This window comes from Balaenoptera ricei, chromosome 11, assembly GCF_028023285.1.
Source record: "Balaenoptera ricei isolate mBalRic1 chromosome 11, mBalRic1.hap2, whole genome shotgun sequence".
Classification (NCBI taxonomy): Eukaryota; Metazoa; Chordata; class Mammalia; order Artiodactyla; family Balaenopteridae; genus Balaenoptera; species Balaenoptera ricei.
The window spans coordinates 79,862,228-79,876,832 of NC_082649.1; the positions used below are offsets into that span (position 1 = coordinate 79,862,228).

The window sequence follows — 14,605 nt, forward strand, 5'->3', positions numbered from 1 at the left end:
CGTTGTTCCACATGTAGATGTATTTCTGATGTATCTGTGGGGAGGAAGGTGATCTCCGCGTCTTACTCTTCCGCCATCTTGAAGCTCCTCGGGAGAGTTCTTTGATCTATTGTTCAGAAACGAGCAACTTGGCGCACTATGTAACGGTTGTTCGCCCATGATCTTTTAAAAATTAAAATTAGCTTACGCAAGTTTCTAAAATTATTATGTTAAGCCTTAAAGTAAACAAGACAATTAAAATAAAGGTGCCATGAGCTTGTTTTTGAAGTGTGTGTGTAAAATTTTCTTTAAGTGGCACGAATACTTATTAGTTGCGGATATAATAGTTGCCTAAGGGCAGGGCATGGACCAAATGACCTCTATTTTCTGGATAATCTGCTGAGGAGGTGCTGAATTTAGAGAAGTACATTCTGAAGCCTTACTGATCTTTACTCCCACATTAAGCAGGATTTTCGAACATAAGAGCCTTTTACACTACCTTTAGCCGGATAACTACATACTATTTTTAGCCACCAGACTGACCCGACTGTAAACTTTGAAGGTGTCCAAACACAAGATGCAAAACGTTTCACCGCAACTGCTTGAGCACGAAAGGGGATTTTCCTGCTTCTTGGAGTCTCTCTTCGGTTTCTCTTCCAGTAGAATTCGTTTCCACGTGTACAAATCCTGAGACACTTCTTTCCATAGAGAGGAAGGCTGAACACCAAGCTCTACCCTATGCTCCTCCTCCCTCACACCCCGACCCCCATTTTTAAATTTTGCACCTAGGGTGAGCACCTCACCCTGTCCCAGTCCTGATACTTAGACTTGAGTGAAGGGTCCGTTGTAGTCTCTTAACTAGTACCTCTCATGTTCACTCTAGATTTTCCCATCTCTAAAACAAGAATAACTGAAATGCCCTTATGGAACTGTTTGGAGGATGGAATGAGATGGCATATGTAAAGCATGTAACATGCTTGACACAGAGTCAGTACTCAAGAAATGCCACTAGCACGATTACTGTTAATAATAACACAGGTGGTAGAACAGTAAGAATAAGAGATAATGCTTAGGCTCCCAATTCTCAACAGGGAGACATCCCAACCCTAGAGCAATCCCATCTACTGGGAGACTCAGACATGTAAGTGAATAGTCACCATTCAATGAATTGTCATAATAAAGGTTTACACGTGGCAAGAAGAAAGCACAAAGTGGGGAGGATGAGCTCAGCTCTTAGAGAAGGGGTTTTCAGTTGAGGACTGAAGGCTGAGTAGGAGAGCTTGCTAAGTGGAGGAGAGGAGAAAGGTCATTCCACATCGAAACACTAGTGGGTACAAAGGCACTGAGGTTGGAAAGGGCCTGGGATATTCAGAGGGAGACATTCTGTATAGCTGGAATGGGGAGTTCTGGTGGGAAAGTTGTGGGAGGTGAAGCCAATAAGGAAGGGTATGGTCTGTGGATTAAGAGCCTTGAATATCATTCTAAAGCAGTGAGATTTTGTTCTGGGGACACTGGAGGATTCTATTGAAGGATTTTGAGGCTCTGCTTTGAGTTGTTCGTGTATGAGGTTTAAAATGATGATTACATGCAGGATGGACAGGAGACAGGGAGGGAGTGAAGCCAGGGATACCCATTAGGAGGCTATTGTAAGATCCAGGCGTGGAAGATGAGGGGCCTGAATCAAAGCACCAGCAGTGGTGCTGGAAACCAGTAAAGGGATCTGACCCACATTTGGGAGGCAGAATCAAGAAGCCAGGGGGCAGACTGAGTGTGGAGTGTTCTGGGGAGGAAGGAGAAATTGACAATGACTGGGAGGTTTCATCCCTAGTAACTGTGTGGAGGCCACGTGAGGAGAAGTCTATGTAGGTGTGTGTACTCGGCGGGAAGAGGACGATAAGGAGTAAGATTTGGAACACATCCAACCTGAAATGCAGGGGACTGGCCACGTGGAAATGCTCGGCAGACAGATGGAAATGTAAGTCTGGGACTCAGAAGAAAGGTGAGGCCGGAGTTTGAGTATTGATTGGAGGATAGGAAATACACGTGCTGTCTCTAGGACACTTGCCCTGAGAAAGAAGGGTTGAGGACCCTACCAGGTGATCATCTCATCTTCCTGAGAAGATAAAATTCTCAGTTTTATCTTTCCACGGCCCTTAATGATCAGTGCGCTTCCAGTGTGGGGCTTTGGCCCGGTCCCCCAGCACATGTCCCCAGAGTTTCCTTACCCTGGCTATTTGGTCTGCCATTTGGAGACGTCCATCCAGCTCTCGTCTGATCTGGGCTGCTTGCTCATCTGGATTGTCCAGCTGCACAAAAGCACAAACGTGGAGACTTTCAGTTTGGGTGACAAAAGCCAAGGAACTCATGACTTTACACCCAGACTACTCTGTGCCCCCATAGACTTATTCCACTAAAACTTAAGAATCGTGTGACACACAAATCCAGTTTGAGGGAAATCCCAATTTAAATCCTTTTAAGGAGAATGTGATGTGGTAGGCAGGCTGTTGCTAAGAAAGACATCTAAATGCACTTGAATAAGAACCACTTCTGAACTTCTAGGCAGCAGTGCTTCTAATGAGGGCCTGATGCAGCACTCCTGTTTTGGGATCCAGCGAAGAAGTGTTTACAGGGCAGACATACAAGGAAGGAGATGGTAATATAACTGTTAGTATCGTACTGAGCAGACATAGTCCGCATCGATAGCGCCTACATGGCATATATCCTGCTGCTCTCCCACCCCTGGGCCGTGGATGATTAGTTAATTATTGCATCCTTTCCCTCTGAGCCCTGAGACCTTTTCAACCAGTACTCCAGATGGCTGCTACCTCTCAGTTGGTGTTGATATCTTATATACACTACTAGGTATAAAATAGATAACTAATGAGAACCTACTGTATAACAAAGGGAACTCCACTCAATGCTCTGTGGTGACCTAAATACGAAGGAAATCCAAAAAGGAGGGGCTATATATATATGTATAGCTGATTCACTCTGCTGTGCAGCAGAAACTAACACAACATTGTAAAGCAACTATACTCTAATAAAAATTAATTTAAAAAATTAAGCAGTAAAGTGGAAGTAGGTGCAAGCCTCCTTCTCCTAACTAATTAAATGCATGCATTAGACACTACACAGAGTATGCTTCAAGGGGAGGCCATCCGTAATCTGCTTGTGAAATTTGCAGTTAGATAGTTACCCACTCAGGTGATTTTTGCCACATCTACATTAAATTTGCATCTGGCTTAAAAAAAAAAAAAAAGAAATCTATCTTTGTCTTCTCTGATGGGTAGACAATTCCCTAACTTCTCTAGTGTCAGTTTTCCCATCCATAGAGTGAAGGGGTTGGTTATGTAATCTCCATCATCCCTTTCCCATCTTTCTATAAATCTATGAAACACACTGGCAAACATTTCTACGAAGGTCCATATAATTAACACTCTAGGCTTTGAGGGCCATAATATCTCTGTTGCAATGACTCAAATCTTCGAATGAGGTGTGAAAACAGACACAGACAACACGTACATGAATGATCACTGCTGTGTTCCAATAAAATTTTATGTACAACAGGTGGCAGGCCATAGTTACTGATTCCTGCTCTAGGAATTGAAGTTCTCTCTTTATTTCCAAGCAAGCCTAGCGTTATACTTCAAGCTGTAATTGAGTCTGCTTTGTTCAGTAATTGATAAATTATTTTATTCACAGAAAAGTTTAATAAGAAGGGAACAGTGACATTCAAATGGGATGTGCTCTATTCTTCTTTTCAGAACAGATTAACTCACAACAAAAAGTAGATTAAGAAATATGTGAGTTTTCTAAGTCCCTTTCTCTTAAAAGCCATTTTTATTCAGAAATCTGAAAAGTATGAAATTTTATTCAGAAATTTGAAAATGAAAACCCAGCTCCATACTTAAAAAAGAATCTAATCTATGCTATGAAATGGTATAGAAAATAAGTTATTTCTAATATTATGTAAATAAGAACACTGGACAATTTATGGTCATATTTTTGAAGCATCATGAATAGTCTTCTTGGGTTTGTTATACAAAACATAAACATCTATCTGGCTTTATGCTCTGCATTTTTATCACCCTGTTCAATTCAGGAGTTGCCTTATCTTCTCTTTCCCACAGTTTTGATGAGCAGGACTATTTTCTAGATCATAAAGATGAGATTGTAACTTTTGGTCATATATTCTAAAGTAGCATTTTCAAAAGGGTGTTCTGCTGAACAACACCCTTAGTAGAGACTCCAGAAGAAAGGATCCAGAAGGGCTCCAAAAGAATGGCTAGATAAGTTTGGAAAATGCTGTGTCGAAATGCACAAAGTCTCTGAGAAGCTCAGCAGTAAGGAAATCTGTCAGATTTTGACCAACTCAACTATTATTTAACTTAAATTTTTATTTTTTTGCATAATGCCCAGAGAACATGAGTTGGAAATCCTGTTCTAAATAAACCAAGAGAACCACTGGAGAGCGGTCACACCACTAACCAGTGGTCCCTCCATCACCACTTGCCAATAGGCACACGTGGGAAACATGGTATCCTCAGAGTTGGTTTTAAGCTCCAATGAACTGTTTTTATTCTATTCCCTTGGAAGCCCAAGACTTCTTCATACCCAGGTGCAAACCCACTGGGAACACTCAGAAATACCTTGTTCAAAATACATATGCAAAGAAAACGTCTGACTACTTCACTGAGAAGAAGCAAAATGATTCGGTTAGGGGCTAAAGTTGGGGGGTTCTGTCAGAAGATACGGTGCTCAGAGGTTAAAACTGAAAAGAAAAAACAACCCAACAGAACTATCCCCATTATGAAATTTCTCAGAGGTGTCTGAATTCTCCCACTGGCCTCACCAAATACAATTAGAAACAGCAGATTGTGCCAGCAGTGAAGATGAGCAGGGTAGGTCTACACAAAGCTTCATTCATTGGTTCACTTATTCATTCATCACATTTTTATGGAATGTCTTGCTATGCATGATACTGGAATACAGAAAGGAACAAGACAGACCCAGTTCTTGCCTCCATGGAACTTAAATCTAACAAGAATAGGTATGGCTATTTGAATAATCTGGGCACAAAACAGAGGGGATTAGCATTTATAGATGCCTATTTCAAGACCAGGGACTGTATGACCTATATTAAAGCCTTCTCTAAGGGGTCCCAAGAAATATGTGTTAACGTGCATTCTCCCAGGAAAAGGATTCTGGGGTCAAGAAACACTGCTCCTTCCTGAAAATTTATAATACATATTAGCATAATTAAGATTCGAAGAAATTCTAGAGTAAATCAGCCTGTTTAACTGTGTTTAACTTTGTCTTTGACACAATTTTTTCACTGAAAACAAGTATTTCACCAAGCAGTTTGAGAAATTCCCAAGTAAAACAACTTTATGAGGTATGTACTGCTATTATTCCCATTTTACAGACGAGGACACCAAGTCTCTATAAGGTTCAGGAATGTGGTAAAGTGGCATGAGCCATTTGAAATGGAGTTGGCTCTGCCTCAGACTGGAACTCTTTTCTTCTGCTTTATGTTGACTTTCTTCTTTAGTGTATTGTTTTGGTTTTCTAATTGGCCCTGACAACTAACTCCACACTCCTACGCGGTTCAATTTAATACAAAGAGCCACCACTGAGGGGCAGAGAAATGTCTACCGTCCATTTCCTATCATGACTGATTTCTTCTGGGGAGGCTGTTGCAGTGCCAGAGCCGTCCCTAAGAAATAGCAGTAATGGGTATGCTCTTATCCTGGCTTTGCCACTTAGTAGCTGTGTGACCTTGGGCAAGTTACTTAACCTCTCTGTGCTCAGGCCTCCTCATCTGAATAATCAGGATAATAAGTCTACCTCAAGGCTGTCATGAGGATTCACTGAGACCACAGATATAAAGCTTTCAGCCCAGTGCCTGGCATGCAGCAAACCCTCAGGAAACAGTGGCTGCTGTTTGTGTTATTAGGACAGCCCACGCTGGCTGTATTTCTGACATGGGCCACAATGGGGCATCAAAGATTCAGGTGAGAAAGTGCCAGATGGGCTAGTGTCCCTCACTGGTGTGGATGTGGGGTCTTGGTGTGATAGTCTGTGTCTGGAGAGGAAGGTGATGGGGGCTTCCATCTCTGGATGAATTTCTTTGGCTTCTCAGTGTATCCTACTTTCTCCACGGTCAAGTCCTTTGCTCCGTTAGACTTTAAGTAGCAGGAGTGACCAGAAGGCAGACGCTGCTGTCTGAGAGCTAATGATCTGAAGGGAAGATGGAAAAAGAAATGCAACCGAAGCTCCCTAAAATAGCCTGGTGTGAGAGAGAAGGCCATCCTCCATCAAAAGCCTTGACAGTCCCGCTCTATGAAATCCCCCAAAATAAAGAGAAATCAAGTAATTACCTTTCAACTGCTGGAAAGAAAAGGCCAGAGAGTGAGCTTCTATGGAAACGAGGTTTTGTTTACCTCACTGGTCTTTTCCACTGAGGAAAGGAAAGATCCACTGGCGAACCAGGCCAAAGGCAAACTTTCCCGGGGACAGCTCATTAGGGTTAAAATATGTACATGTGCAAGAAGGCTTTTTACCTAATTAGCCAAATAATCTTCCTACTAGCAGAGGTCAAACACAGGCACTGTGGTTGTTTTGATTTGCCAGTCAAGCAAAGGGAACTATTTCCTTGGGCTCTTCTTTTAAAGTGATGGAGAACTCAGCTCGGTGCTGGGTAAGCGCAGACAGGTATCGCCTAAGCCACAGGTTCAAACCCATCCCGAGGTCTGGGATTCTCATCACTCACAGCTGTGTCCCTTCGGTCAGTGCAGACACGAGAACACAGACCAGCATCGCCGTTGGGCTCGTTTGCCCTGGCAGGAGCACCGCGTGGTGGAGGACCCCGTACGGGGGATTCTGCACCCAGCTATCCCACTCCCTGGTTGCAGGACCTTGTCATGTCTCTTAACCTCTTTGAGCCCCGGTTTCTCCGACTGTAGAGGGGGGACCATTTTTACCTTGCATGGCTATTGAGAGGACTGAATGAGACCATGTGTTTCAAAGGAAGTCAGGCCAACTTGGGTCCAAATCTTGGCTCTGCAATTTCCTTCCTCAAAGGGATCACACAGGTGGCTGAACCTCTCTAAGCCTCAGTTTTCTTGTCTGTAAAATGGGGGAGAACATAAGAGACCTACCTCAGTGTGTTGATAGAAGGATGGAGCGGGATGACTATGTATGCACAGCACCTAGCGTGGTGCTGGCACATAGTAGGTCCTATAGCTTAGCAGCTAGTTTCTAGAATTATCCCTTTTGAGGGTGGGAGCTCATCAGATGTTCACTGCCCTCCCTGTCCTTTGAGATTTATGAAAGAAACCAGGGGAGCCCTGGCATGGACGGGAGGTGCCTGTGTGCTGGTCACGATGTGCCCTTAGCTGGCGGATCTCAGGCCAAAGTCACAACCTCTCTGTCCACAACCCCTTCATGTGATAAATGGCAAACCCAAAGTGATTATGTTCCAGGAGTCTCTGAAAAGCCTAGACGAGCATTTCTCAAAGTTATATTCTGGGGAAGCCTCGTCCCGCAGATCCTCTATGAGAAAGGGTTCTGTGGCCAGATAAAGTCTGCTCCCTCTCTCCCCTTCCTGGAGAAGCCACAAGACACATTAGTGAGAAATCCTCCACAAAGGCAAGCTTGTGTGGGCCCATATTTCCCAAACTTATCTGACCACGTGGGTAATACGTTTGAACACCCCAGCATACTTTGGGCTATGCTCACCGAGGCAATTCTCTCATGTGCTTCATTTCTCTCATGTCCATGGACAGTATTTTGGGGGGAGAGAAGGAGGCAGGTAGGAAGCACCCCCACTATGCAAATAGGTCCATGTCTCAGTGAAAAGGGAACGCCCATCCGGGAACGCCCTGTCTGACCTCTGGGGGGATGGAGACATCATCCCAGGGCCCAGGCATGCAGCCTCGTCATTAGCCCCAAAGCCCTGGGCCTTGACAGTGTGCCTGGGTACCGGCTTTCCCTAGGGATGCCTCAGTTCTCTGGGGCTTACACATTATGATGCTGGGGAGGCGAGTCTAACTCTGGACCCGTCCAAAGTCATCACTGTTACTACCACCAGGTAGCCTGCGATCAAGGAAAGAGAGGACATGATTCAAATATGCAGAAAAGTGAAATAAACAGGCAGATAACTTGATGCACTGTCTGAGTAACTGTTCTGCTTTCTGAACAAGTCTCTAGGCCTCAGCCTCAAAGCAAATGGACCAAGTTCAGCCTCAGGACTAGACTGACTGTGGCTGGAACGAGATTTAGAGGTGCCGCAGTGACCTCAGGTTGGGGTGGAGGCCCTGCTGAGCCCTGTGGCCCGTCGGACACCACCTCCCCACTCAGTCCGCTGCACAGGGTCCCCCACTGGGGCTTCTGGAAGGGTTTGCTTCCTCCTGCTGCCAGATCTTTGCATACCTTGTCCCCCACACCTGGAACACTCTCCCTTGTCTCCCCCACTGGCTGGTAACCCTAACCCTAACCTCCTTCATCCTTCAGCTTTGCACCAAAGTCTTTTCTGACCCCTCCGGACTCGGCGAGTTTCTCCTGTCATATGTTCTCCCGGCACTGTGCACCTCTCCTTTATTAGCGTTTATTGCAATTTTAATTTTACATCCACTCATGTGATTGCATGATGTCTACCTACCAGACTGTAAGCTCTGTGAGGGCAGGTGCATGTGATTTCGCTCACCTCTGCATCCCCGGCACCTAGCCTAGCACCAAATACAGAGTGGGCTCTGTTGACTGCCTGGCCAGCTAAAGGACTGAGTTAATTAACTGTGACCCAGAAGGAAAGCGACCCACCCACAGTAACACCATCATCAGTGAGAGAGCTGGGGCCACGTTCCCAACCTGCTCACTTCTATGCTATGTCTTGCTGCTTAGCAGCTGTGTCCTGGGAAGTGCCAGTTTCTGTAGAAACAGGTAAAGACTGAGCTTGGCTGGTCTATAACCAGTCACATCACTGATAAAGCATCCTTAATTCCAGACTACGGGGGTCTGAGGCAGGTGGGCCTGTCAGCAGCTGCGGTGCAAGCCACCTGCTGACCTGGGTTTAGCTCCATCTGTTCCCCTCGTTTCCTCTCTACTTCCCAGCCTGGTCCCTCGGTGCCCAGGGATTCACGTCTGAGCAGGAGGTGCGACAGCGGAGGAGGGTAGAGGCGCCTCCCATAAAGCACTCTCACCAGTGGCACGGCCCCCCTTCCCTCCAAAGCCCTGTGTTTTCTGTGGTTGTTTAATTTATTTGGCTGCTCCAGGTCTTAGTTGCAGCATGTGGAATCTTTTTAGTTGCAGCATGCGGGACCTAGTTCCCTGACCAGGAATCGAACCTGCGACCCCTGCACTGGGAGCGCGGAGTCTTAACCACTGGACCCCCAGGGAAGTCCCTGCGCTGTGTTTTTTATCCTCCTTCAGAGACAAACTGCTCCAGCCAATGGTGCCTTCCTGGTGCACCGCAGTCTGGAAAGTTACAGCTGGGACAGTGTCAGTTCCCGATCAGGGGATGTGGGTGCCCGAGCTCCAGCCTCAAGAAGGCACTGAACTTTGGACGTTGTGGCTACGTTACTGCATTCAGGGCCTGGCTGCCGCCTCCAAACTCCTGTCCTGCCGTCTCTACAGCCTGTCTCTCCTTTGTCCACCTCTAGGGTGGAGGCGGTAGAATAGCGTCAGACCTCTCCTGCCTAGGATCAATTGTTGCCTTTCCACTTTGAAGCCGAGCAACATTGAACAAGTTATTAGATCTCTCCACGTCTTCACTTTTAAGTTTTTCAACTCTCTTAACTCGACAGCGGCAATAATAATGAGAATGCCTCCCTGGTAGGATTGATAAGAGGTTAAATGAGACAGTATGTGTATGATGCTTAGCAAGGTGCCTGGCATGCAGTCACTTTCTGTAAATCTTAGCAGCTATTAGCACGTGGCGTTCCGCAGCACAGATTCTTCACCCTTACACAAATTCTGATTCTAATAACACTTCAAGCGGCAGAACAGTTTTCCCCTGCTTTCAGGTAGGAAACCAAGCTTCAAAGGATGAAGTAGTTTGCCGGTAGTTTCAGAGATAGCTGACCCTGAACAGAGGGGACAATCCTGAGAAAACAGAGCATTGATTTTAGAATCAGAAAACCTTAAGATCACACCCTACCTTTGTCACATACTCACTGTGTGACCAGGGCCAGGGAACTCTACCTCTCTGAGCATCTATACCTGGAGCTCTAAAATAATACCCTCAGAGGACTACTGTAATGATAATCATAACGGACATTTCCACACTCTAGGGGCTCGACATATTGTAGGTTTACTATTACTTCTATTATTATCACTGGGGACGAATCTGATGAAATCTTCAGCCGTGCCTCTGATGTAAGTCTTTACTGGGGCTCTTTTCCAAGGTTATTTGTGGAGTTTGATGTCCTGTGCACACACAATTATATTCTGTTTTTATAAAACTCAACCAAGGAGATACCACCCCATTTGTGGAAGAGTTAAAATAAGATCACTAGTGTCTTTCTTTACCATGCCTTATTTTCTCTCCAAGAGAAGACCTTGAATAGGTCAAAGTCTCCATTCTGAAGGATGCACTTCTCCTTGATTGCAAAAGGCAAGGTTTAGCTCTCAGAGTTTGCCAGCCAATGAGAACATCCTCTGCATCCGAGTCACCCATTTTATGTCTTTACTGGCTTCTGGCAATGCAGTAAATATAACCCAGGAGCTCCAAATGCAGTAACTCTCTGAGTGAGCAGCAAATAAATGTATAAAAATACCCTGGATGGAAAACCAATCCATTCCTTTATGATCCTGCAGTGCTCAACCAGCCTTCCCCCATCCCAACCCCAGTCCTGCAATGACCTCCCCTCTGCTTTCCACCATTTCAAATCTGACATACCATCTGGGTATGGTCTGGTTTCAGACATGCTTTCTTTAGAGAAGCCCTCCTTGATTGCTTTGGCCATGTATCAACTTGCTCTTGCAGGCAACACTGGCCAGTCTAGTATCTCAACCTCCTCTGTGTCACATGTTTCAGATTTCCCTTCCCGCCAGAATAGCTGCGGGGCACAATGGTCAGGAACCTAGGGAACTGGAAACAGACCTGGGCTCAAATCTTTGCTCTGCCATTTACCAGCTCTGTGCCACTGGGCAATATACTCCCTGTGTCTGCCGCTTCATCTGCAAAGTGGGAGTCCTAATAGTAACAATGCCAACAGCAGAGGCTTGTCATGAGAATAAAAGAAGACAGTACTCATAAAGCACTTAGCGTGATGCCTCGAATATGATGTAGGGCCAAACAGTCAAGGTTATGATTTAGTACTATTGAGGCCAGAGACTATGGTTTTTATCCAGCATGAAGGACACAGCTGTGCTTTTTACGGATCATCTTAACGGTCTTCACAGCTGGGGCTGGGAGATGGTCCAATTCACCTGCACCATCCTGAAGACACAGAACCTTAAGCCACTCAGAGAAGAGAATGGGCACTGTTTTTCAGGGTGGCAGTGTGGCCGCTGAAGCTCAGGTTATGGAAGAAGCAGGTGGTTTTGTGCTTGGGACTCGGTTGATTTATTCCTTCTTAACTATGAAGTCACATCTTCAGTATCTCTTGAATCCATCTAGTCTGTTTATGCACTTCCCTAGGGGAGGCCGCCACTGTCTCCAGGGTGGAGCGCTGACCCGTTTACCGGCATCCTCTCTGACACAGCAGTTCTCAACCTGGCTGTACATTAGAATCATCTGGGGTACATGAAAGACAATCCTGATACCCAGACTGCATCCAGACCAACTAAATCGGACATTTGGGTTGGGGCCCAGGCGTCAGTTTTTGTTTGTTTGTTTTAATTGTTCAGGTGATTCCAATGTGCAGTGAAGATTGAGAACCTTTACCAAAAGTCAGTGGTTCTCAAACTATGGTGAGACTCGACCAGAGAACTTGTTAAAACACAGAGTTGTGGGCCTCATCCCTGGAGAGTTTTGATTCAGTAGGTCTGGGGTGAGAACCAAGAATGTGCCCTTCCTGGGTGATGCTGATGCTGAGAACCACACTCTGAGTGCAAGGACAGAATCCATGCTCCGCGGTGCACTCTGCTCCTTTCTGGAATGTGCATATGCTCACATTATTCTCCTGCTTAAGACCCTACAATAATGTTCCATTTTCCTTGGCAACAGGAGTCCGAGATCCTTATCAAAGCAGACTATACTACAAAGCTACAGTCATCAAAACAGTATGGTACTGGCACAAAAACAGAAATATAGATCAATAGAACAGGATACAAAGCCCAGAAATAAACCCACACAACTATGGTCAGTTAATCTATGACAAAGGAGGCAAGACTATAAATGGAGAAAAGACAGTCTCTGCAGTAAGTGGTGCTGGGAAAACTGGACAGCTACATGTAAAAGAATGAAATAAGAACATTCTTTAACACCATACACAAAAATAAACTCAAAATGGATTAAAGACCTAAATGTAAGACCTGATACTATAAAACTCTTAGAGGAAAACATAGGAAGAACACTCTGACATAAACTGCAGCAATATATTTTTCAATCAGTCTCCTAGAGTAATAGAAATAACAAAAATAAACAAATGGGACATAATCAAACTCAAAAGCTGCTGCCCAGCAAAGGAAACTATAAACAAAACGAAAAGACAACACATAGAATGGGAGAATATATGCAAATGATGTGACTGACAAGGGATTAATCTCCAAAATCTACGAACAGCTCATGCAACTCAATATAAAAACAACAACAACAACAACAACAAAAAACACAATCCAATCAAAAAATGGGCAGAAGACCTAAACAGACATTTCTCCAAAGAAGACATACAGATGGCCAAGAGGCATATGAAAACATCGCTAATAAGTAGAGAAATGCAAATCAAAACTACAATGAGGTATCACCTCATACCAGTCAAGGTGGCCATCATCAAAAAGTCTACAAACAATAAATGCTGGAGAGGATGTACAGAAAAGGGAACTCTCCTACACTGTTGGTGGGAATGTATATTGGTACAGCCACTATGGAAAACAGTATGGAGGTTCCTTAAGAAACTAAAATAGAGCTACCATATGATCCAGCAATCCCACTCCTGGGCATATATCCAGAGGAAACCACGGTTCAAAAGGATACATGCACTCCAATGTTCCTGCAGCGCTGTTTATAATAGCCAAGACATGGAAGCAACTTAAATGTCCACTGACAGATGAATGGATAAAGAAGATATGGTACATTTATGCAATGGATTATTACTCAGCCATTAAAAAGAAGGAAATAATGCCATTTGCAGCAACATGGATGGACCTGGAGATTATCATACTAAGTGAAGTAAGTCAGACGAAGACAAATATCATATGATATCGCTTATATGCAGAATCTAAAAAAAATTAATACAAATGAACTTACTTACAAAACAGAAACAGACTCACGGACTTAGAAAACAGATTTATGGTTACCAAAGGGGAAAGGTGGGGGGGGGATATAAATCGGGATTTTGGGATTGACATATACTCATTACTATTTTTAAAATAGATAACCATCAAGGACCTACTGTATAGCACAGGGAACTGTGCTCAATATTCTGTAATAACCTACATGGGAAAAGAATTCAAAAAAAATAGATACATGTATATGTATAATTGAATCACTTTGCTGTACACCTGAAACTAACACAACATCGTTAATCAACTATACTCCAATATAAAATAAAAATTTTAAAAAAGAAACCTGAGGGAGCATTGCCATCTGGCTCCTGCACAGCTTTCCAGCCTTTTCTCCCACTGCTTTGTCTTGCCCTCCAGACCCAGGCCGTCCTGTGATGCTTCTAGGTTCCCAAACATGACATATTTGTTCGTGGCCCCAGGCCAATGCTCCTGCTCTGCCTTCCTCTGCCATCTTCATCTCACTGACACTTACTCATTAACCCAACTCCCAGCAGCCTCAACGTTGCTTCCTTAGGATTCTTCTTGGCCCCAGCCAAGGTCACTTCCTCAAGGTCCCGACAACATCTTGAACCTCCTGTTTTATCACTCTCATTACATGTGCATTATTTGCTCCAGTTCCTGTTCTCTGAAAGACTATAAATGCCTTGATGACAGGGACCATGTCTGTCCAGTTCACTATAAAATCTCCAGAGACTGATGCATGGTAGGTGTGTAAGAAGTATTTGCAGAATTAACTTTGAGATGGAGATAATAATGTCCACTTGGCAGGGTAGTTTTGATGAATTAACGAGACAAGTTTATTGAAGCACTTAGTGTGGTGTCTGACACTTAACAGGTGCTCAAATCATGACCTAAATAGAAATCTGAATGCACATGGTTTAAACTTACTGAATCCTTGTTGAATGTATAACTGAAATTGTTAAGGGACAGAATAACTGACTAAGGTGGTGTCAGTAACAGAGGTCTGAACCAATTAAGCCCTGGGAGCACAGTTTCCTCATCTGGAAACTGGGAGTATTAATACTCAACTCAACATTTTAAAAATATTCATTAAACACCTGTCTTATATCAAGCATTGTACTATGAGATGTGAAAGTAGAACAAACATAGAACTAGTCTTCTATGAGTTTATGGTCCACATGAGAGCCAATGTATATTGAATACTGAGTATATACCA

General features: G+C 44.2%; 1 protein-coding gene across 8 annotated transcripts in view; it reads right to left on the reverse strand.

Moving 5' to 3' along the window:
* CADPS (calcium dependent secretion activator) overlaps window positions 1-14,605 on the reverse strand; it is a 474,621-nt gene that overhangs the window by 262,252 nt on the left and 197,764 nt on the right. For all 8 annotated transcript variants that reach the window (XM_059937688.1, XM_059937691.1, XM_059937689.1 and 5 more), the window contains one exon: window positions 2,205-2,285. In XM_059937688.1, coding sequence (XP_059793671.1) covers window positions 2,205-2,285 — 81 coding nt within the window. The remainder of the gene's footprint in view (window positions 1-2,204; window positions 2,286-14,605) is intronic.